The sequence below is a fragment of the Myxocyprinus asiaticus genome, chromosome 14 (genome assembly GCF_019703515.2).
Source record: "Myxocyprinus asiaticus isolate MX2 ecotype Aquarium Trade chromosome 14, UBuf_Myxa_2, whole genome shotgun sequence".
In the NCBI taxonomy this organism is placed as follows: domain Eukaryota; kingdom Metazoa; phylum Chordata; class Actinopteri; order Cypriniformes; family Catostomidae; genus Myxocyprinus; species Myxocyprinus asiaticus.
Window position 1 is genome coordinate 22570402 of NC_059357.1, and position 23561 is coordinate 22593962.

The 23561-nt window shown below is 38.2% G+C and overlaps 1 protein-coding gene and 1 pseudogene across 1 annotated transcript; one reads left to right on the top strand and one right to left on the bottom strand.

Moving 5' to 3' along the window:
* Positions 1-4438: 4438 nt before the first annotated feature.
* On the top strand, positions 4439-13841 carry LOC127452318 (RUS family member 1-like). The gene is made up of 15 exons (XM_051717717.1): positions 4439-4503; positions 4702-4848; positions 4931-5008; positions 6417-6531; positions 6625-6670; positions 6749-6781; positions 6875-6980; positions 7125-7226; positions 7399-7469; positions 7564-7748; positions 7858-7915; positions 8033-8097; positions 9525-9665; positions 9791-9856; positions 10016-13841. Exons 1-15 carry the CDS (start codon positions 4495-4497, stop codon positions 10099-10101), a joined length of 1308 nt encoding a protein of 435 aa, XP_051573677.1. The 5' UTR covers positions 4439-4494; the 3' UTR covers positions 10102-13841.
* LOC127451535 (uncharacterized) lies at positions 10631-22275 on the bottom strand (annotated as a pseudogene).
* Between the last annotated feature and the right edge of the window lie 1286 nt (positions 22276-23561).

The following is a 23561-nucleotide window of genomic DNA, read 5'->3' on the forward strand; positions in this document are numbered from 1 at the left end:
TATATTATTAGGTGTATATTGTATATCGTGTTGTGTAACAAGATGTGTAATCTGTATTATGTGAAAATCATATGTTTATTGTAATTGTCATACTGCTATGTTGCTTGGAACCGCACCCAAGACTTTCATCCACTGTTGCACTTGTGTATATGGTTGAGTGACAATAAAGGGATTTGATTTTTATTTGATTTGAAAATATGATTTTAAATTAGTATTTTGGTTGGTTTGCATGTGTGTGCATGTCACAGGATGCCTCGTATCAAGGTGAGGAAAACTAAGAGAGTATTTCCAGCTGATGTGTTAGAAACTATACATATGCAAGCATTAGAAATATTTGAAAACAATCACAGAGTATAAAATGTGTCAGTATATTTAGTTTAAGTTAGGCATAATGCCTTATTTAGCACATTACAAATGAGTGTTCCAACTGTCCCGGGGTGGTGTTACAACTACCTGTGTGGGGAAGGATGTAACAAAAGTGCTCCTTGTCTTCAAACAATATTTTTGGAAAATAGCAATAATGTATGCAGGTTTTTGGCATTTATTTTGTTAGTAGACAGATAAAGGAACTCATGTGAAAAAATGCCATGTTAATTCTGCTCTGTTTTTGTGCAGTACAGCAAAAAGTGTTACAACAGTAATCGGTCTACCCTTCTCAGCTACAGATGTGTTGGTCGTTATGTGTCTGATATGCTTGTGGAGATCTATTCTGGTATCAGCTGGCACCAGGGTTGGGGAGTAACAGAATACATGTAACGGGATTACGTATTTAAAATACAAAATATAAGTAACTGTATTCCACTACAGTTACAATTTAAATCATTGGTATTTAGAATACATTTACATTCAAAAAATATTTTGATTACTGAAGAGATTACTTTTTATCGTCATTTGTTTCATTAATATTTAGTCCTTTCAGATGGAAAACATTTAGACATATAAATGATGTGATCCAAAGTGCATTTGAACAGCGGTGAAACACTTTCTTATGATGTGTTACATTCATATGAGCAGACAGAGAAGTAAGTTTGGAGCAGAAGAAATAGAAATAAACCTTGTGTAAATTGTCAGATTTACGCTAAGCTAAAATGCTATTTCTAACCATTTTACATGCACAAGTTACCAGGCAAGATCATATTTTTTTTTTATCAAGAAAATTTGTGTTAGATCATTATTTCTTTTTTCTAGTAAGACCTTTGGTATTTGGGCAAAAATCATATTCTTGATAATAATTTTTGTATTGTTTTCCTTTAAAAATATCTAAAAATCTTTAAAACAAGATCAATTAGATTGATCTTGTTTTAGAAACAACACTGCATAAGATATTTAGGTTTTTCAGAGAATGTATTTTTAACATGTGTATTTTGTCTCACTGTACTGATAGAGTTTTTATAGTCAAAACAAGTGAAAAAAAATCTACCAGTGCTGAAGAAGTAATCCAAAGTATTTAGAATATGTTACTGACCTTGAGTAATCTAACGGAATACGTTACAAATGACATTTTACAGCATTTATTCTGTAATCTGTTGTGGAATACATTTCAAAAGTAACATTCCCAACCCTGGCTGGCACATTAACAGAGGCAGACATCGAGGTCAGGAGGGACCAGACAGAAAACAAAAAAATGGATTAACTTTAATGGTAACATTTTACAATAAGGTTCCATTCATTAACACTAGTTAATGCAGGTATCATGAAATAACAATGAACAATATATTTTTTTACAGCATTTATTCATCTTTGTAAATGTTAGTTAATAAAAATTCAATTGTTGATTACAACTTTAGATTTTAAAAATGTATTAGACCTACTATATGTTGAAACTAACATGAACCAAGATTAATAAATGCTGTAAAATTATTGTTCATTGTTAGTTCATGTTAACTAATGTTAACAAATGGAACCTTATTGTAAAGTGTTAGCACTTTAATATACATTTATTAATCAGAAACCAAATGTTATTATTATTTTGTATGCATTTCCCTTGTTAATTGAATGAAAAGAAAAAGTTATAGAAAGGACAGAAAGAATAAAAAAGCACTGAAAGTAGATCTATATGAAAGGATAAAGAACAATAAATAATTTACAAACAAAAATAAAAAACACAATAAATAAAAGCCACCTTTGTCGCTGCACGACAAAGCAGCACCAAACCACCCAAAAACACACGAAAGTGATAAAACTAAAAAACATTGCAGACAGTTATTAGAGACTGTCCTGGGGTGTATTCCAGAAAGCAGGTTATGCGACATACCTGGGTAAGTTTACGGATAAGTTAACGGATAACCTCAGCTTTCGGTTCCAAAAACGGAGGTAACTTTCAGGGTATGTTAGTAGCCATAGCAACTTACTCTCTGAACATAACCTGCTCCGGAGTAGTTTATGTACCAGAGTTAGTTTATTTCAGGTAGATATTAGTATGTTTCAGAGGCTGTCAGCGCATGCGCGCCCTTTTAATAGCGGCACAGTGGGCGAGAAAGTTCAGATTACGCACATTATTATACTTTTAAAGCAATATTACGGTAAACTGCAATCTTTACTTCACCTCACAAATCTTCTTTACTCCGGCATTTCCAGTCTCACACCCCAGATTTGCATTCAAAAATGAACAAACTGTGTACATTGTGCTTTAACTTTTAATGGGAAGGTTTTACTACTGTAATATTTTTTAACCCAGAACACATCGGAAAGTCCCCCACACTCTTCACTGTGAAGACAGGGCTTTATTTATTTATATTTAGCCCATCTAATAAATCATTTGTATTCTATAAATTTCATAGAATACAATTATTATAGCACCCACATTCTATTTACAGTTCCTTCAGTCAATGAATATTAATGTTATTTATAAAATGACGTTCCATAGTATCAATATGTATGTAATGTCTGCCAATTAAAAGCTTATGCAATTAATCACTCGTTATTCTTCTTCACTAACTAGATAATATGTGATAATTTCACAGACCACAGATTAGAGATGTTATTTCTTATCACTCTAATTAATGTAGGCTACGGTACATATAAATGCACACATTTCCAGACTTGTACATTACTCTATTATCTGAAAATATAAATGAGACATGCTGTCACTTAGAGTCACCCACAGTGCCCTCATGTAGCTGGTGGTCAGGAGATTCAATGAAAAGATGTATCTTTCTGTTGCTCAGCCTCACCTACTCCATCAGAAACTGTACATGGTCCATCTCTAAATTACATTTTTGTTCTGCATTTTACAGCTTCCTATTAACAAGGAAGAGATGAGTTACTTTTCCCTAATGCTGAGATCATGAACATCTATAATGTATAGTCAGACACATGATCTTCAATTAAAACAACATCATTTCATTCTGTACCAAGTTGGTGGAGGCAGATGGACCCTACTGTACGTGACAACACAACATGACATGTTTTAATGCCACATCAAATGAGAAAAGAACACAATGGACATTTAACTCCTGTCACTGTCCACCACTGTTACAGCAGATCTTCATCTTACAATGCACATGAATAATCATGTGTGGCCTACTAAAAACATTACATTAATTCAATGGAAAATGATGTCAACTGTGGGAGATCCTACAACTGAAAGAGGGTCTGTTAATACAATGAGACCATCAGCAACTGTGGGAAATTAAAGGTGATATGATTCTAAGTTTTTAGAAACCCCAACTGGGTACATCAAATTGTATTAAAAATGAAGGAAATACATTCAGTTCACATGACAATAAAATAAAATTAGCATGCACAGATCATGGTAAATACCATTAAAATTAATCTTAAAATAAAATATATAGTAAACCTATAGCCTATTGTCATATTAATAGAATATAAATGTTAATACTTATAATGAAGTTCAGAGCAAACAAATAACGTAACGGTCGACCTATTAAACATTAATGTAGGTGAGAGAGGTCTAATATTAATGTTGAATTAAGCTTTTATATGTACGGTAGAACTTTATAGTTTTAAATACTGAATCACTGCGTGAATTTTATGAATTTACGCAGTGATTCAGTATAATTTCTGTCAAGTAAACTCTCAGTCCTAAACCAATGTAGCTCCTATCGCTATTACGAGTGAAGATGAAGTAATGCTCGTTTGCAGTCATTAAAACTTCATGTTCTGCTTCACTGAAATATGGCGCGCCTTTCTTCTTAGTGTCTGTTTCCATGGTGACTCGTGGATTCGGTGATCTGCTGAGAATGCCTTTCTGAGTTCACCGAGAACGCGCACAAACTCTGAGTTTCAAACTCATGGTTGAGTTAACTAACCCCGCGCAGGTGTTCTGGAACCCGCATACTCAGAGTAAACAAGGAATGGGTTAATCAACCGAGAGTTCAGGGTATATGTGACGGTAAATTAACCCAGCTTTCTGGAATACACCCCTGTTCTTTTGTGTAGATTCCTTACGTCAAATGTCATGAGCCAATCAAAAAACGCGACTCGCTTAAGACGTGGCGATACAAACGAAAACACGGAAGAGTAATACGTTGGATGGATGAGGTGGGCGATCTTGTTCATATATTTCAGATGACTTACTCTTTTACACTATTGCAATGTATCCATTTGAATATTAAATTTTGTAACGTGACAACGTGCTGTGTGTGAGACTGCAGTTACAATTGAGTGTAAAAATTCAAAGTAAAAGACCGACTATTGCAGTCATTGTTTTCCATTATTGGCACATGTTTTGATCCACAGATGGAGGACCGTGAAGGGGTGTTTGCCACAGAGCGTTACGGCTCTCAGGAGTCATGGAAATACCTGTTGAAGGAGGGGAGGATGAAGAGACAGAAAGATGTAGAGCACAGTAGACTGGCGGGAAATTCAATCTCTGGCGTGTTTAAAGTGCGCGACTCACAGAAGTCTTTCAGAACCTTCAAAATAAGCCATATTTGTCATCATTAATTGATCACACCTCTATTTCCAGAGTGTTTTCCTGCCACAGGGATATCCCGAGAGTGTCAGTGAGGATTACCTACAATATCAGTTCTGGGACACTCTGCAGGTAGATGTCCCGTAGAAATGACACTGACGGTATTGTGGATGTTGGATTTTTTTCTGGCTTTGGGAAAACCTTGCAAACAACTTGCTAAAGATTTTAAAACATTGCCAATTCCCAAAATGATCATTATTATATATATATATATATACATACAGTACTGTTTAAAAGTCTAAGGTACATAAGATGTTTCACAAAAGCATTTGTCTTAAGATGGCTATTTATATCTTCAGCTTTAGTGTGTCAATAGGAAATATAATTGTTAGACTCCCAAACATTACTTTTGCAAATAGAAATGATTAGAATAGAAGAACAGGGAGCCCTGCTACAGATGTCATTGCCCCCACAGAGCCCCCCACTAAACATCATGTCAGTCTGAGGTTACATAAAAAGACAGAAGCAATTGAGACAGCCTAAATAGACAGAAGAACTGTGGTGAATTCTCCAAGAAGCTTGGAACATCCTATCTGCCAACAACCAAGAAAAACTGTGTCCAGGTGTACCTAGGAGAATTGGTGCTGTTTTAAAGACAAAGTTGGTCACACCGAATATTGATTTAGCTTTTTTATGTTTACTGGACTTTGTATGACATTAAGTGATAAATGAAAACTATTTATGTCATTATTTTTGAAGACATCCTCACTATGCAACATTTTTCACAGGTGCCTAAAACTTTTGCACAGTATTGTGTATATATACTGCGCAATATATATATATATATATATATAAAATGTTAATTTTTTTTTTACAATTTAACCAAAATGGCATTCACAATTTCAAAACGCACATACACTATTGCCATAGTCATGACTTCTTCCAGCGCTTCAAAGTAGATGATTCTCTGTAAAATTCAATATGAGGGGCATGCGTTTTGTGGTCTCCTGCCTGATATCGAGTGAAGGCTTGTTGAGTTGCGCAGTTGTTCCACTCTGCGTTATCCCATAGCTCTGGTTATCCTGTCTCTGGAGCACGGTGATGTGCGTTGCAGTGGCAAATTTGCTTTGACGGCCCATAAATTGAAGTCTCATGCTGATGGAAAAGTCCTTCGAGCAAGATTTGTTGCTGTTTTATTTATTTATTTTTCATTGAATTACGTTGCTTTGTTATTTGACGTGAGATTTATTTGGGGAGCGTGAGACAGAGCCTGAAAGCATGCGGCAACCCTGCTCACAGTGTCTACAATGGGTTGTACTGTTTGATTAAAACATCTTTCCAAAACATTTCAATAAAATCTGCAGAAAACACAAGTTTGTGCATTCATTAAAGACTGTAAGTCTATCCCTCACAGCCTCATTTCCATTTCTGCCAAATATTAAATATGGCACTACTCTAAATAATGAGAACACAGATGAAAATATACATTGCACATGCACAGAAAAGCAAACATCATAGCAATGGTGTCTTGTTTTCCAAGGCATTTTCCAGCTCTCTCTCTGGCACACTCGCTACTCAGGCTTCACTGAGGGGTGTTGGGGTTGGAAATCAAGAAGCAACAGTTGCAGCGGCTACAATAACATGGATAATAAGGGGTATGTGCACTTGATGGCATTTATTTATTGAATATATACTTTGTAATTTTTACAGTAATATTATATTAATATTACAACATGCTCTTTGTTCAGATGGAACCGGAATGTTGGGAAGAATACTGTTTGCCTGGCTCAAAGGGTAATGTTTATTTCCTCAGGCATTCAGAAAATGAACATGTTTTGTTTTATAGTAATTCTCTGTGACCCTGTATTTCAGGAGCAGGTTAGATTCTGAAGCCAAAAAGTGGAGGTACATTATGCAGAGGACTTCATATTATACAATATTTGTCATAAATAATCACATTAAGAGTCTTAGTGGTGATCATTGTTGTCTTAATTTCAGGCTGTTTGCTGATGTTCTAAATGACAGTGCTATGTTCATGGAGATTGCAGCCCCCCATTTCCCTCCTTTTTTCACCCTAATTGTCTGCATTGCTGGAATATTTAAAGTAAAATATTTGCAGGATCTTCCTAAATTAATAACTACTTATAGAGTGGCTAGTTGCTAATGTTTTTTTTTTTTTTTTTTTTGCCTAAATCATCAGAGTATAACTTTGAATGTTTAAGCTTATTCCACTCATCCTCTCTTATAGTCCATTGTAGGAGTTGCTGGTGGGGCAACAAGAGCTGCATTAACTGTCCACCAAGCTCGTAGAAACAACATGGCTGATATCTCTGCCAAAGATGGGAGCCAGGTAGGTATAAGTCACCTTCTCTCATATAAGCTATTTCCCATGTTGGTTGCTTAAATTTCCCAGATTTTCCCAACAAAATTCCCCTTAGTGTGGGAAATTCTTGTCAGTGGTGTCATATTTCCTTTGTTCATTTTTGCCTCTTTTTTTTTTTTTTTTTTCACCCCCTAAAAAGGAAACCCTGGTGAACCTGGCAGGGCTGCTGGTCAGCCTGGCACTCATCCCATTTGTAACAGATAACCCTTTGTGAGTTTACACCCTGATATCGAAGCCACGCTCTGAATTTAGTGTGTTCCAGATACTTTGCTGATTTGTGTACTTGCCCTGCTCTCGCCCTCAGGTTGACATTCATCCTATTCTTCCTTTTCACGGTTCTTCACCTGTTTGCCAATTACAAAGCTGTCCGGTCTGTTGTTATGGAAACCCTCAATGAGGCTCGTTTGTCCATAGTCCTCCATCAGTACTTGCTTCATGGACAACTGCTTAGTCCAGTGGAGGCAAATAAGAAGGAGCCTGTGTTCTTGTGTATGCCCTTAAAATCTCTTAAAATGCCTTGTCTTGTTAGTTTAAGGATTACCATGATTCGTTTTATACATTCTGCCTCTAATCAACAAAATGTTGTTCCTCTTTGCAGCGTTTCAAAGGACAGTTACCATCAAGTTGGGTGTGAGGCTTGGAGACATTGTTGAAGAGTTAGTTTATCTGTTTTTGAACCCAAATTACATTCACTAAACTAAACAAATTATATTATCATTGTCAACACACCACACAATGACAATGAAAAAATTATATTTCTTTATGAATTAAAGGCCAGGAGAACTACAGCTGGCATTGAAGAACAACAGCAAACCATACCTCATTGGAATCAAAAATGGTACGGAAACCTATGTTCAGTGCTGGGTAGTAACAGATTACATGAAATCTGGATCACACAAACAGATTACAAATATTAAGTACATGTAATTAGATTTAATTACATTTTAAAGTACTCATAATTAGATTAAAGTTACTTTATTGTGGATTACATGATTATATATTAAACAGGCAAAGGCAGTAAATTGTTAATAATATATTGTTCCCTTTCATTTTTTTTCTTTATAAATATTTTTAATTGTAAATCAGCGTACAGTTGATATAGGTTTGAAAAATCTTGATTTCTGGATTGTATTGTAATCCACACAAATGCCATTCCGATTGCATTAGTGCAGTAAAGTTAGTTTTATTTTTGCAAATTTCTTTTGTACCTGGCTACAAATATGTACATGAATGCTCTTTGCTTTATTTAATTTTTATTGTGATGTTAATTCACAAATATAACTGGCCTTATCTGTTAACACACATGGATGCATTTGTAATGCCAAAATTGCTGAAGAAAGAACATTTTAAGTTCCTTTTTTATTTCACTCAGAAAAAGACACACACACACACACACACAAAATATACATATTCTCATATTTTGATCCATTAAGTAATTTTCTGTAATGCATTTAAGTAACATTGTCAAAAAAAGCTTATCCAATTCAAATGCATGTGACATCAAATTAACAAGAATTAGGTCAGAAGTAATTCTTAAAATGTAATCCAGGGGATTACTTTACTGGCTACAAATGTTGTCATGTAATTTGCAATCAGTACAAGATTACAATTCAGAATTAATCTACCCAGCACTGCCTATGTTAGACCCTATTCAAGTAGAGGTTAGACATGGTGACATAAAATGTCTGCTGTGATACTCTACTGGGAATGTTTACACCCAGTACGAATTACTGTAATTACAAGATACAATCCAGAGATTCTACTCTGAGCTGCTCACGTCCTCGGACTCAGAAAATGTTAGTTCCTACGGGAACTAGGGTTGCCAATTTATCACCATGTGAATACGGGACACTTGAACATTTTGCCACTGAGATAATTGGCCAAAATACGTGACGTCCCAGAACAGTTAGCAACCCCCAACTGTCATTCACCTCTATATGTTCTTACAAAATGTTAAAGAACAAAGAACACCCAAGGTAACACTGTATATAATAAAATGGCATATCAAACATAAATATGTGTTGATAATCTTTAACTGCTGATCCCTCTGCCATTTTGGTTATTTTCTTACATCACGTCACGACTGTCAAGTTGGAGCTTTAAAAAATTCTGAGACGTAAATGCTTGTTGCAATTCGGAATCTTGTAATTATGGTAATACATGATATGATCCCACCATTACTCTCAGTGTTAGTCACTAAGCATTACTGATAACAACAACATGGTGTAAGACACACAATGGATGACGTTTCTTTGTTTTTGACAGGTTCTGTCTGTGTATGTCTGGGAAGTGATGCATCTGTGCATGATGAAATAATGGCAGCATGTCAGGCCTTGTGCCTTAGTACTGTTCTACACAATGGTATCTCTCTGGATGGTGCCCTGAAACAGCTCTCAAACACCAGAGGTGAGCACTTGATTCATTATAATAAAAGAAACCTTAATTTTCTTTGGAAATTTGCATTTACTCTTTCCATCTCTTCTTCTTCTTAACTTTTCTATAACAGTGGTTTTAACAACTTTTTTTTTCAGACCCATGGGAATTAGTATCACAAAGTCATAAAATGATTGATCAGCTTTTCCAGACATTTGTTAAAGGTAAGTCTAATGCTTTAATGCACTGTTTATTTTATAATAAAAATGTTGATTGCTTGATGCACATTTAATATGCTGCTATTAACATTCAGCTATGGCAAAACCTCAGTCATGGGACTGCTTTTGGTATTCATTATCCTCCATTCTGATTCTCTGTGACAGAACTTGATCAAGCTAAGTGGCAGACAGACCGGACACTATTGAACTGGAATGAGTGGCGTGTGGAATGGAGAAAAAAGAGAAGCTGAATCAGGACGTTATGAGAAGGAAGGGAAAATTGAAATTTTCTTGATTCCATTGATATTTCATTTGGACATAACTGTTTTAAATGTTTTAATGACTTAAAGAGCTCAACAGTAGAGCTAAAATTTACAGGTTTATATAAAAGTTTTAAATAAAAACCACCAAGACGACAAACTCTGCATGCAAAATCATAAAAATGCTAAGCTCTTATCATACTGCATCCAGAACAGATCATGTAGTCTTTAATCATATGATCTATATTTGTTTTAAAGCTGCTAGAAAGGCCCACACAGAATCTATGCAATATTTTGACAAATTTTATCATGTTCTCAGCTACCAATAACAGTGTAGTACTCTCAGCTCCAATTACACACATTTTAAAATGTGTTTATAAAAGTGTGCAGATTCCATCTAAGCCTGCTTACAGCACTGCTCCATATGCATTTTCCTTAAAGGTGCACTCAGTCATTTTTTCCTGATTAAAAAAGATTTACTCAAATAAATTAATAATCATTTTGAAACAAATGTATAAAATCATGACCAATCACATGAGATGAGGAATCTTTTGAGCCACACCCATCTTGAGGTCCTCTCTGCCACTTCGGTGGTACTGCGGATGGCTCTCCTCTAACTCTCTCCGTCAATGCTCAAATTGCTGAAGGCTCTGGCTAACAAATGGGCTGCGAATCCCCTGCATCCAACCTCCACTGGAAGACACCTCACTCTCCATCTAGCCTGCTGACAGTTGCTGACCAGTCCTGCGTACTTGGAGAGCTTCCTTTCAAAAGCCTCGTCCAAGCGATCTTCCCACGGGACTGTTAGTTCCAGCAGCACAGCTTGCTTGGTGGACTCAGACACAAGCACAATGTCTGGTCGCAGGGTAGTGGCTGCAACATGGTTAGGGAACTTCAGCTGCTGTTCGAGGTCCACCAGCAGCTGCTAGTCCCTTGCAGAGGTCAGGATGCCTGCAGATGTTCCTTTTGCGGGTATTGGCTGCTCCCTGGCTCTGACAAAGGCGATGGTCTGCTTGGAGGTTCGGGGCCGCTTTGCCCACTCAACTACTGCGCTGATGGCTTCAGCGATGGTCTTCAGGACCTGATCATGCCTCCATCGGTACCGTCCTTCTCTAAGTGCCTTTGTGCAGCAGCTGAGGATGTGATCCAGGGTTCCTTGCTTGGAGCACAGTGGGCATGCTGGCGACTCTGCTTTGCCCCATATGTGCAGATTTAATGGGCTTGGAAGCACATCGTACACTGCCTGGATGAGAAATGTTATGCATTGTGGCACAGCTTTCCAAAGCTCAGCCCAGGTCACTTTCCTCTCGACCGCATTCTCCCATCTTGTCCAAGCTTCCTGCTGCTTCATTCCCACCACCTTGTAGGTTCTTGTCTCCTCCACTGTTGCTCTCACCTCCTCCTGGACCAGTTGGCGCCTTTCCTTTACTCTGCTGGTGTTCATTTGGGGAGTTGTAAAGGATCCTAGCACAGCTCTGCCTTGTGTGACCACTCCCACCAGCCTCCTGTGCCGCAGCCTTACCTCTGCTTCCTGGATGGCCTCCTCAGCTCTCCACTTCCTGCCAGTCCTCATTTGGATCCCTGCTTTACCCACCTTTGGAACACTTGAGTCCCTGTACTGTACCATTTCTCTGGCACTTGTTACCTTGAATTCCTCCTCCAAGGATTTGAAGGGTAGTTGCAGTTCGGTGTGGTGTCCATAAAGTGCAATGCTTCTCAGGCACTTTGGCAGCCCCAGCCATCTCTTGAGGTGGTTGCTGACACTCCTCTCCAAGGCTTCGACTGTCAAGATCGAAACTGCATAGACGAGGAGGGGTCACAGGACTCTGGGAAGAATGCTATACTGATACACCCAGGCTTTGAACTTCCCAGCTAGCCATCCAACTCTGTGCAGGTCGCCTTGATGGATGTTGTGTCCTTTAGAAAGCTGTCAAAAACCTTGCCTAAGTTCTTGACAAGCTTTTCTGTGATGATTGGGATGGCTGTGCCTGCTATGTTGAACCGGAACTTTTCTTCCACCTTCCACCTTTCCTCAGCACCATAGATCTTGATTTGGCTGGTTTGAAATACATCAAACGGATCACCGGGGATCCTGGGATCTTCTCCCTTCTCCAGAAGACTCGCAGGAACTACCACAGATGCAGCAAGAGTTTGGGACAGTTCTTGTACACTTTGTATAAGGTGCTACTTGGTCCTGGAGCCGAGCTTGCCCTTGCTTTGCGGACGACCTCTCTGATTTCCTTTAGCTGGGGGGGGGGTCTATTAGAATGTTACACTCTCCTAACTCCTGCTCTCTTTCAGGGTCGCTGTATGTCTTCTTCAGATGTTGGTCTATGTCATCCTACGAACAGTTCAGTTTTCCACTGAGCTTCTACCCCAGCAACTCCTTAGTGAACTTGAAGGGGTTGGCGATGAAGGCAGCACACTTTTGGTCAATCATAGATGACTGTGAATTTTAAATGTATACAATGGAATTTGTAACTGAAAACTACAGTGTTTGAATGATGCTGCATCCATGCCACTAGGTGTCAGTGTAAGTCCAAAAATTACTGAGTGCACCTTTAAGTGTCTTTTGAATCTCCATCCATAGAGAGAATAGTCATATGACAGGCCCGGTTGTCCTCAAATCAACGTTATAGCGCCCTCAATTGCAGACCAGGGCAAATTTATTCGGAACATCTTTTTTTATTGGATCTCTGGGACCTAATGCGCCTCCACAAGCGTTTAATATGTTCAGGGTTGCCAGATAATAGATGTGAACCCCCCCAAATCAGAGATTTATACTTGCACAAATTGGAAATATTCTGCCTAATGCAGTGTTTAACAACTGTCAAGTGTGCCGTGGAAAAATGATCAAATTCCACAAAATAAATAAATACCATTTTCCAGAATATAAATCGCAGATTTTGTCATCATCTGAAAGGTCCAGCGACTTATAGTCTGAAGCGACTTATATACATAATTTATATGTAACTGATGTCGGCTGGTCAGAAACACTCACCAAAACAGTTGGAAAACAGAGATGGCCAGGGTTGGGAGGGTTACTTTTGAAATGTATTCCACTACAGATTACAGAATAAATGCTGTAAAATGTAATTTGTAACGTATTCCGTTAGATTACTCAAGGTCAGTAACGTGTTCTAAATACTTTGGATTACTTCTTCAGCACTGGTAGATTTTTTCACTTGTTTTGACTATAAAAACTCTGCCAGTACAGTAAGACAAAATACACATTAAAAATACATTCTCTGAAAAACCTAAATATCTTATGCAGTGTTGTTTCTAAAACATCTTATGCAGTGTTGTTTCTAAAACAAGATACATCAAATTGATTTTGTTTTAAGAATTTTTAGATATTTTTACAGGAAAACAATACAAAAATTATTATCAAGTATAAGCTTTTTGCTCTAATATCAAAGAAATTATGATCCAACGTGAATTTTCTTGATAAAAAAATATGATTGTGCCTGGTAACATGTGCATGTAAAATGGATAGAAACAGCATTTTAGCTTATCATAAAGCTGACAATTTACACAAGATTTATTTCTGTTTCTTGTGCTCCAAACTTACTTCAAACTTACTTCTCTGTCTGCTCGTATGAATGAACACTTCATAAGAAAGTGTTTCACCGCTGTTCAAATGCACTTTGGATCACATCATTTATATGTATAAATGTTTTCCATCTGAAAGGACTAAATATTAAATAAAACTTATGACAATAAAATGCAAAGTAATCTCTTCAGTAATCAAAATACTTTTTGAATGTAACTGTATTCTAAATACCAATGATTTATATTGTAACTGTAGTGGAATACAGTTACTTATATTTTGTATTTTAAACATGTAATCCCGTTACATGTATTTCGTTACTCCCCAACCCTGGAGACGGCACAGAGATGGTAGAAGCGTTCTAAAGTTGCCAATTCAGAATATTTTGCCTTTACAATGTATTTTATGCAACCAGTTTAAATATTTTGTCCATCATAACATTAATGATCTAACAAACTCTAGATCGCTGACCAGGGGCACCTTAACGCACGGGCTAAGATGGGCTGAAGCCCAGGGGCCTACAACTACCATAGGGCCCATTTTCCCCATCCATGTTCACGGGAGGAGCGCGTTTAAACGCTGTCAGCGGGAGACGCGGTTGCTGATAAGGTGACAGTGCGCAACCCTTAAAGCGTCCAACTCCTCACATGTCCACAAAATGATGCTTCATCAAATAACATTCAGTCAGTGAACCGAATAATTAATACATTGCAAAGAGGGTTGCAAATATCAGAAATATCCACAGTCGCTAACGTTATCAATGAATAGAATACAACAGGCATATTGTTTTATTCACAGACTAAAAGCTGTTTATTTGTGCATAACATACACTTACAGATTTTATAAACAGATGTGGCTTACTTGTCGCATTTCTCTCATGAAACGTAAAAAGAATATGAAAAACTGTTACACACGAATACTTAAAGCAAATTCTCATGTTTAAACCAAGCCCTAGAACACTGTGTTACGGTGTGTAGATTCTGGGGGACTGTAAAAGCGCGTTTGACATCTGAACCAGTGAATGGGCAGCTGCTATGAAGTGACTCACTGCAGCTTCCAATTTCGGGACTGCTTCCCTATGGGAGTAATAATTACTGGGCAAATTGCCTACTGTAGTGCAAACTCTGACATCCCTTTACTTTACTATGGTATTCCTATAAAAATTACTATCCACCAAAAACAAACAAAAAGAAAAAAAAAACATGGTACCCATGGTTTTCTGACCATGGTAAATTATCATAAGGGTAATCTTACATTAGGTGCATGCTTATAATATGATACTCACCTGCGAAGACCCACCCTGTTCTGTCATTTTTCTAGAAGGTAAAGCAGAAGAGAATATAAGGAATAAATCGTTTAATATGAGGGTATCATTTAATATGAGACGACTGAATAGCAAACTTAACAGTGCAGGTAGTCTAGCGTTAGCTTAACTTTCGTGAAACAAGAAAGGCTAACCTAACAAAGAAACACTGATTACCAACGTAGCTGACCAGCGTGCATATTTAAACTATAAACAAAAGTATAACGGTGAGTGATTTCAGAAAAAGAAAGAAAAAATATACCTTTATTGGTATTTGCCACTGCCAGCTCGGGAAGATGCTCGTGGAAGTTTTTTTTTTTTTTTCTTACTCGTTCGGTCGCCAAGTTCCGCCAACGGATAGGCGCCCAAACTAGCTCTTCTGATTGGCCAAAATTCTCTGATCTCAGCCCGCCGCTGCCTCTGCAGATGCACAAATCACTTTTGCTCCATATTTTACATAGATATGTGGTGCAAAAGCGAGAGTGCGCGAAGCTTGTCATTTGCAAGCGAAAAAAGTGTTTGAGACTCGAAGCAGCAGATTCAAGCAGTTGTAGTTATTATTTACTTGTGTTTGTGCTAGAAAAATATCCAAGAATGTTTTTTGTTTTTGTTTGTTTGTTTGTGAGAAAATATTCTACAAGTGTGCAACTCTCATTGGATGAATTCACATACTGATTTGCGGATGAGCAAAATTTGTCCGTGACTTAAAGTTTTTTGATGCGGGTGTGTGTGTGAATGTGTTTTGCACCATATTCACTGCATATGAGCATATGAGTTTCTTAATTTGTGATTCGTAGAATAGGATTTGTGCACCTGCAATGAAGAATTTTAGAAGGTATAACTGTTGTGTTGTGTTTGTGGGAGAGAAAAAAAAAATCTACAAGTTTGCCAGTCTTAAAACATTTTTCTCTGTGACTTCAAATTTACTGATACACACGTGTGGCTAATCTCTGCAACTACAAATTCCACTGTCACAGGCGCTCAGTTGTTTTGCTCCAAAAATACCTTCATAGGCTGCTCCCGGGTCCTAGTGCCTGCTATCCAACATCTGTCAGTGAGATTTATACAGGGATGCAACTTATGTGTGTGTGATTTTTTTTTATTTTAATTTTTTTATCTCAACAATGAGATTAGTGCGACTTATTGTCAGGTGTGATTTTATTTCCAGAAAATACGGTAAATAAATACATAAATAAAAAATGTATTTGCTGTGGCATTGCAAGAATTAATTTGCAAGAACAAATCTACAAATTGGAAGAAACAAATTTGTTGGTTTTCCATTAGCGCACTTGTCACCTGTGACCACATTATACAGCGTGACTTTGCATTGCTGAATTTCAAACATTACTAGTAAACACGCTACTAAAACAGTAGAAAACATGGACAAGTTCTTGAAAAGGAAAACTATCGACGATGGTTATGTGGGATAGTGAGTGCCGTTTTTTTTATTACTGTAAAAGTGTTCCATGGCAGAAAAAAGGTTGGGAAACATTGGCCTAATGTAATACTTAATTTGTTCAATCTGGCAACCATGCATACCACTGCGCGCCCTCTCTCCTCCTTGAAAAAACTTAGGTAACTGTCGATAGTGCGATATTCTGCTCAACGAAATGTGTGATACAGTCACTCCGGGTCCATTCATGTGTGCTGTTTAGTGCTACTAAGTCTGCGAGCAAACCTTTTCAGTGATGAACTTTATTAAAATCCAAATCTTCGCATTAAGCGGAGGGTTAATCAATGACACGCGAGCAAAAGCAAGCGAGAGAGGAATATGTTTTTTATTTGTATAAAACTAGTTATAAAAAAAATCCCTCACACCTATATATGAATGTTACCCTGGCAGTAATCATTACTATAGTAGAATTTAATACTTCACATGTCTGGTTATAACAGACCATGTTGTTGCAACAGGTGGAAACAGGCTGTTGGTTATGTTCGTTTACTAGAGGATCATCCAGCATGCCAAAAATGGGAGCTTGTGTTGTCACATTGTCCATCGTAATAGAACATTCCAGATGCTCTGGCTTTGATTCCACTTTGACCTTGCCTGAGATTATGCTCAGTGCTGTCTCGGGGGTGTTGGTAGCTGGTGGTTCTCTGATGCCAGGTGAACCAGGAGAGAAGATCTTAGAGGGCCACTCTTTAACCTGAGGTGGGTCTTTGCTTTTTTAAAGAAGAGTCACAAGCCCCTTGCAGAGAACGACATTGGTTGTCTAAAACAAGCTCATCTAGGGGGCCTGGGTAGCTCAGCGAGTATTGACACTGACTACCACTCCTGGAGTCGCGAGTTCGAATCCAGGGTGTACTGAGTGACTCCAGCCAGGTCTCCTAAGCAACCAAATTGGCCCGGTTGCTAGGGAAGGTAGAGTCACATGGGGTAACCTCCTTGTGGTCGCGATTAGTGGTTCTCGCTTTCAGTTGGGAGCGTGGTAAGTTGTGCGTGGATCGCGGAGAGTAGCATGAGCCTCAACATGCTGGGAGTCTCCGTGGTGGCGTGCACAATGAGCCATGTGATAAAATGCACTGATTGACTGTCTCAGAAGCGGAGGCAACTGAGACTTGTCCTCCACCACCCGGATTGAGGTGAGTAACCACACCACAACAAGGACCTACTAAGTAGTGGGAACTGGGCATTCCAAATTGGGAGAAAAGAGGAATAAAAAAACCCAACAAAAAAAAACAAGCTCATCTAAAACTAGCTTTAGACGAATAGGATTCTCCTCTCTAAGTGACAGGTTGTCACTTTGGTGTCCTGGCAGCTCATTGTGCTTTCTCACCAGTGACTCTCCATGATGAATGAGGTCCTTCTGCTCATTATGCTCCCTTAAATGAGGCTTATCTGGGGAAAAAAGACATTTCAGTTCTTCCTACAAAAATATTAAAAGAATTTGACTGAGAATTATGGCATCACATTAAGCAGACAGGTCTCTGGATCTGGATTGGTGAATACATGCAAGCACTCAGCATATACACTCACTCAGCACTTTATTATGAACACTATGGTCCTAATAATGTGCAAGACATGGTCTTGTGCTCTTGTAGCTCATCTGCCTCAAGGTTCGATGTGTTGTGCATTCTAAGATGTTATTCTGCTCACTACAATTATACAGAGTGGTTATCTGATTTACCGTAGCCTTTCTGTCAACCCAAACCAGTCTGGCCATTCTCCATTGACCTCTCTCATCAAGGTAATTCCGTCTGCAGAACTGCCGCTCACCGGATGTTTTTTTATTTTTGGCACCATTCTGAGTAAACTCTAGAGACTGTTGTGCGTGAAAATCCCAGGAGATCAGCAGTTACAGAAATACTCAAACCAGCCCGTATGGCACCAACAATCATGCCACGGTCTAAATCACTGAGATCGATTTTTTCCCCATTCTGATGGTTGATGTGAACATTAACTGAAGCTCCTGACCCGTATCTGCATGATTTTATGCATTGCACTGCTGCCACACAATTGGCTGATTAGATAAACTCATGAATATATGGATCGATTATCTGGAATCATCAGAGAGGGAAATAGCTGCTAACCCACTAGCGACCAAGACAGATTTGCAGTGCATCTGGGAAAAGTTGGAAGACCTTGAGAATCGTAATCGGCGAAACAACATCCGAATTGTTGGAATTCCTGAGAAAGAAGAAGGCCGAGATATGGTGAAATTCCTAGATGAGCTCTTCCCGAGTCTGCTCGACATAACAAGCCAAGCTGGAAATCGAGCGAGTTCACAGGGTCCCGGCTCGGAGATCCACGGAGGGAGACAGGCCAGATCAATTCTGGCCAAATTTCTGAGATCATTCGATAAAGATCTCGTGTTACGTGAGGCGAGGAGCAAAGGAAGGCTTTCTTGGAAGAACCACATTATTTACTTGTTCCCAGACTATGTGAATTCGATGAGAGAAACGGGATCGATTCAAGGAATGCAAGAAGTTCTTGCACTGATGTTCCCAGCCAAATTGAGAATAGATACTAAGGATGGCCGCAAAATATTTACATGCCCACAGCAAGCATTGTCCTTCATAAAGTCAATGGAATGAGTAGGTCATGGTGTTATTCTCACATTGCAGCAAGTGAGCCTGACTCACTGAACATTCACTTGACCGTCCGAGGAAGCTGGGTGCCTTTTTTGTTTCTTTTTGTGCTGGTTCCGCCTAGCGGCTGGAGTTTGTTTTGTGGAATAACACTCCTTCAAGAAACTTTGCATCGACGGAGGGTCACTTTTACACTGAAGTTCCCGGCCAGATTGAGAATAGATGCTAAGGATTGCTGCAAAGTATTTACTTGTCCCCAACAAGCAGTCCATCATAAAGTCAATTGAACGAGTAAGTCATTGTGTGGTGCTCGCTTTGCAGCCAAGTGGACATGACTCACTGAACATTCACTTGACTGTCCGAGGAAACTGGGCACCTTCTTTGTTTCTTTTTGTGCTGGTTCCGCCTAGCGGCTGGAGTTTGTTTTGTGGAATAACACTCCTTCGGGAAAGTTGTGGATGAATCTGCACGTTCTTTGTGCTTATGCCTCCTATTGGATGGAGTTTGTTTTGTGGAATATTTTTTGCAGGACATTGGAATGATTAGGTCATCTGCTGCACTCATGTAACAGTCGGCTCACTGATCATTAGTTTGACTGTCCGAGGAAACTGAACTTTTTTTTGTGTGTGTGTATGCTGGTTCCACTAGAGGCTGGAGTTTGTTTTGGTGAGGAACACACCTTTGGGACAGTATGTGGTTGAATCTACACATTCTTTGTGTTTATTCCTGCCTATTGGCTGGAGTTTGTTTTATAGATTTTCTTCTGTTATGTCTTACAAAATTTGTATAGAAGCACCGGACTTGAGCAATCCGATGGCAAAGTTGTCGTGGGGGCTCTTGTAGGCGTACACGGACTGTTTGAGTTTAGAGGGATGGACACCAGCTGGCATTGTCATACGCGAGGTTAATGCACACGTTTTTCTTTTTTCAGTTTTTTTGGTTCAGGGGGAAGTCCGGGGTTTGTTTGTTGCTCTAATGTTGGAATGTGGTCTTTATAATTTTGTTTTTGACACACAATCTATTTTTTCTATTATGTCAAAATGTCAAATGTTAATATGAGCAGACTGTCTCTCTCCACGTGGAATGTGAATGGGTTTGGGCACCCTATAAATAGAAGGAAGGTTATTTCTTTTCTTTAACATAAGAAATATGATATAATGTTTCTTCAAGAAACTGATTTTTCCCCACAGGAAGCTGAAAAATCTGGGAGGATATGGGGTGGGCATGTTTCCTTTAGTGCTGGCTCAAGTAAGAGCAAGGGAGTCATTACACTGAAAAGTAAACATCTACAATTCAAAAGGGCTTTTTTATAGACCTTGAAGGGATGTTGCATGCCGCTAGCACCCCTCATGATATAATATTGGGAGGAGACTTTAATCTTTTGATGGACTCAGTCCTTGATCATAGTGAAGCAAAAGTGTGTAAGCCCCCTAGAGCAACATTGACGCTTCACAGGTTGTGTAAAAATTACAGATTTACAGTCTTACAGATATATGGAGACTTTTGAACCCATCTAGTAGGGACTATACATTCTTTTCATCAATCCATAAGATTTATTCTAGAATAGATTTTTTTTATATCTAAGTCCCTCATTTCATCTGTTGTTTATTGCTCAATTGGAAACATCTTAGTCTCAGATCATGTCCTGGTGTGTTTAAAGGTGTTGCCACATATGGAGAAAAATAAATCATATAGTTGGTGCTTTAATGTATCCCTTTTGCAAAATCCTGATTTCCAACAAATGTCAAAGGCTGAAATCAATGTTTATATGGAGACCAACTGGTCCTCAGTATCCTCTGTGGGCGTGGCTTGGGAGGCACTTAAGGCGGTTCTTAGGGGTCGGATCACACAGTGTGCCTCATTCATCAAAAAATCTAAAGCACAAGAACTTGTGGAGTTGTAAGGGAATATTAAAGGTACCGAGGCAGAGCTGAAGTGTCTAATGTCGTCTAATGGCCTCAGAGAATTGACCCGATTGAAATACAGATATAATACTATTTTGTTGTGGAAGGTGGAGTTTTGACTATTCAAGGCAAGACAGTCACACTTTGAGTTGGGGGACAAAGCAGGGAAGCTTTTGGCTAGCTATATAAAGCAGAGAGTGTTTTTTTCTACCATTCCCTCTGTGAATTCTGCTGGTGGTGAAATTTGTACCTCGGCCATTGATATTAATAATGCTTTTAAAGAATTCTATCTTGATCTCTATAGTTCAATATCTTCGTCTACTGATGAAGATAATATACATTTTGTGGAACCATTAGAACTCCCTATACTGAGCAAAAAAATTCTCTTGATTCTGAGATAACCTTGGAGGAGCTTGGCGAGGTAATTAAGGCCTTGCCTACAGGCAAGGCTATGGGGCCAGATGGATTTGCCACTGAATATTTTTATCTTATGCTACAGAACTGGCTCCTCTTTTGTTAGAAGCATATACAGAATCATTAAAGAATGGAAAGCTTCCGCCAACCATGACACAAGCCCGGATCAGTGTGATTCTTAAAAAGGACAAAGATCCAAGTGAGTGTAAGAGTTATCATCCAATTATATTTATTTATTTTATGCTAATAGAGTGTCTTTTTCACTGTATTAAAGTTTGCATTCATAGTAACACTGTTTTGAATCCTATTATTCCACCCCACCCCAACCCCCCGGCGAAAAAAAGGTGTCCTCTTTTTGGAAAACCAGAATATGGTCACCCTACCTCTCTTATTTCAAGCAATTTGATAACATAGTGAAGTCCTTCATTTGGAATGGTAAATGTGCCAGATTACATTTCAGTAAGCTGCATAGACCGATTGACAAATGTTGACTAGGCCTACCCAAGATTTTGTTTTATTATTATGCATTCAGTCTCAGACATTTGGCTCACTGGTCGCTTCCACCTGAGAGAGGGGATGGGTAATAGTGGGAGTTTAATGTTAAATGTGATTCATTATATATATATATATATAAGTGGTTTTTTATTTTTGCTAAGTCTATGAATCAATACAAATTTTAATTGAAAAAAAAAAAACGAAAAAACTCATGAATATGTAGGTGTACAGGTGTTCCTAATAAAGTGCTCAGTGAGTGTATCAAAGCTCTGTATAATCTCACCTGAGACTTCTGCTGTCCACTCTTTCAGTTCTTTCACCTTTCGCTGGAGGTTCTGATTCTGTATCAGTGTTCTGGTAGTCTCCTTCAGATATTCAGATACAGCCTCACCCATGAGGCGCAAAACTTCCTGTACAGCTGCAGTGAGGAGCTCGGCTAAATTTGTGCCAAGGAGATCCACTTGTGACATTTTGGGGTTGTTTTTAAAGGACAGGGCCTGCTAAAAGTGATAATGCTTCTTAATGAGATGTTAGTTTGCACACATGGCTGCCTCGGAACCAGTAGATATAAATATTACTTAATATAGTTTATTTCGGAGAACCCTGTTAAAACCTTCCAGCAGGGAACCTACATAAAGTAGTTATAGTAATAATCAAAATGATACAATAACACCGACCTCTCTGTTCTCACAAGCAATATCTAAATATCATTGAGCCTTCAGACTGTCAGTAAAAGCGAGAATGTTCCAAAATGAGAATGTGATTGTTTTTGTTCAAATAAATGGTAAAACTGAATAACGGTAATTATATTAGCGACATCTCGAGTACCCATGTTTTTAAAATGAAGTTCGTTAAAGGAATAGTTCACCCAAAAATGAAAATTCTCTCATCATTTACTCACTTTCATGCCATCCCAAATGTGTGACTTTCTTTCTACTGCTGAACACAAACAAAGATTTTTAGAACATTTCATCTCTGTAGGTCCTTTCAATGCAAGTGAATGCTGACTAGACCTTTGAAGCTCCAAAAATCACATAAAGAAAAAAATAAAAGAAATCCAGAATGCCTTGCAATCACTTTAGATGGGAAACAGATCAAAAGTTCAATTCTTTTTACTATTAATATCCACTTTCAGAATGTGAAAATGGAGATTTATAGAAAAAAATAAAAAAGACTTAAATATTGATCTGTTTCTCACCCACACCTAGCATTTCAATTTTGAAAACATATATCAACCTCCTGAAACCCCCACATGTCTGCTGTGTGCATTTTCCATTTCCCTTTTTGATTTGTAACTAGTAGCACATAATAAACAAAACATTTTCTAGAGCAGATGGTTTTCCTAAAAAATTAATGTCCACATATGTGGACAGCAAGACTATGTTGTGAAATTTTAAATAGCACGAAGCTATACAAAGTCCGATTTTTTTCATCAAATTGTTATGTTTCCAGGGGTGTTGGTTATTCATGTTTTTGAGACATTACAGACTTTTTCTGTAAAGCTGAATAAATAATTTTTATTCAAAATAATGTACAGCATCATCCAATCACTGCCAACCATGTTAAAATAAAATGTAGCATTATACAATTCTGAATCTATGTACTGATTACCATTGTCCCATGTCTGCCAAACATGTAGAGTGGTCCAAACATCATCTGCAGTCTGAAACTGAACTTTTGGTCAGAGTTTACGATTAAATGCACTTAGCTGCATAGAAAGCTATAGGATGCTACCTTGCTCCCTATTTATTGAATG

Coding starts and splice junctions, on each gene's coding strand:
- LOC127452318 (XM_051717717.1), top strand. Junction 6,981..7,124: donor GCATTGCTGGAATATTTAAA/GTAAAATATTTG, acceptor CCTCTCTTATAG/TCCATTGTAGGAGTTGCTGG. Junction 9,666..9,790: donor ACAGCTCTCAAACACCAGAG/GTGAGCACTTGA, acceptor TTTTTTTTTCAG/ACCCATGGGAATTAGTATCA.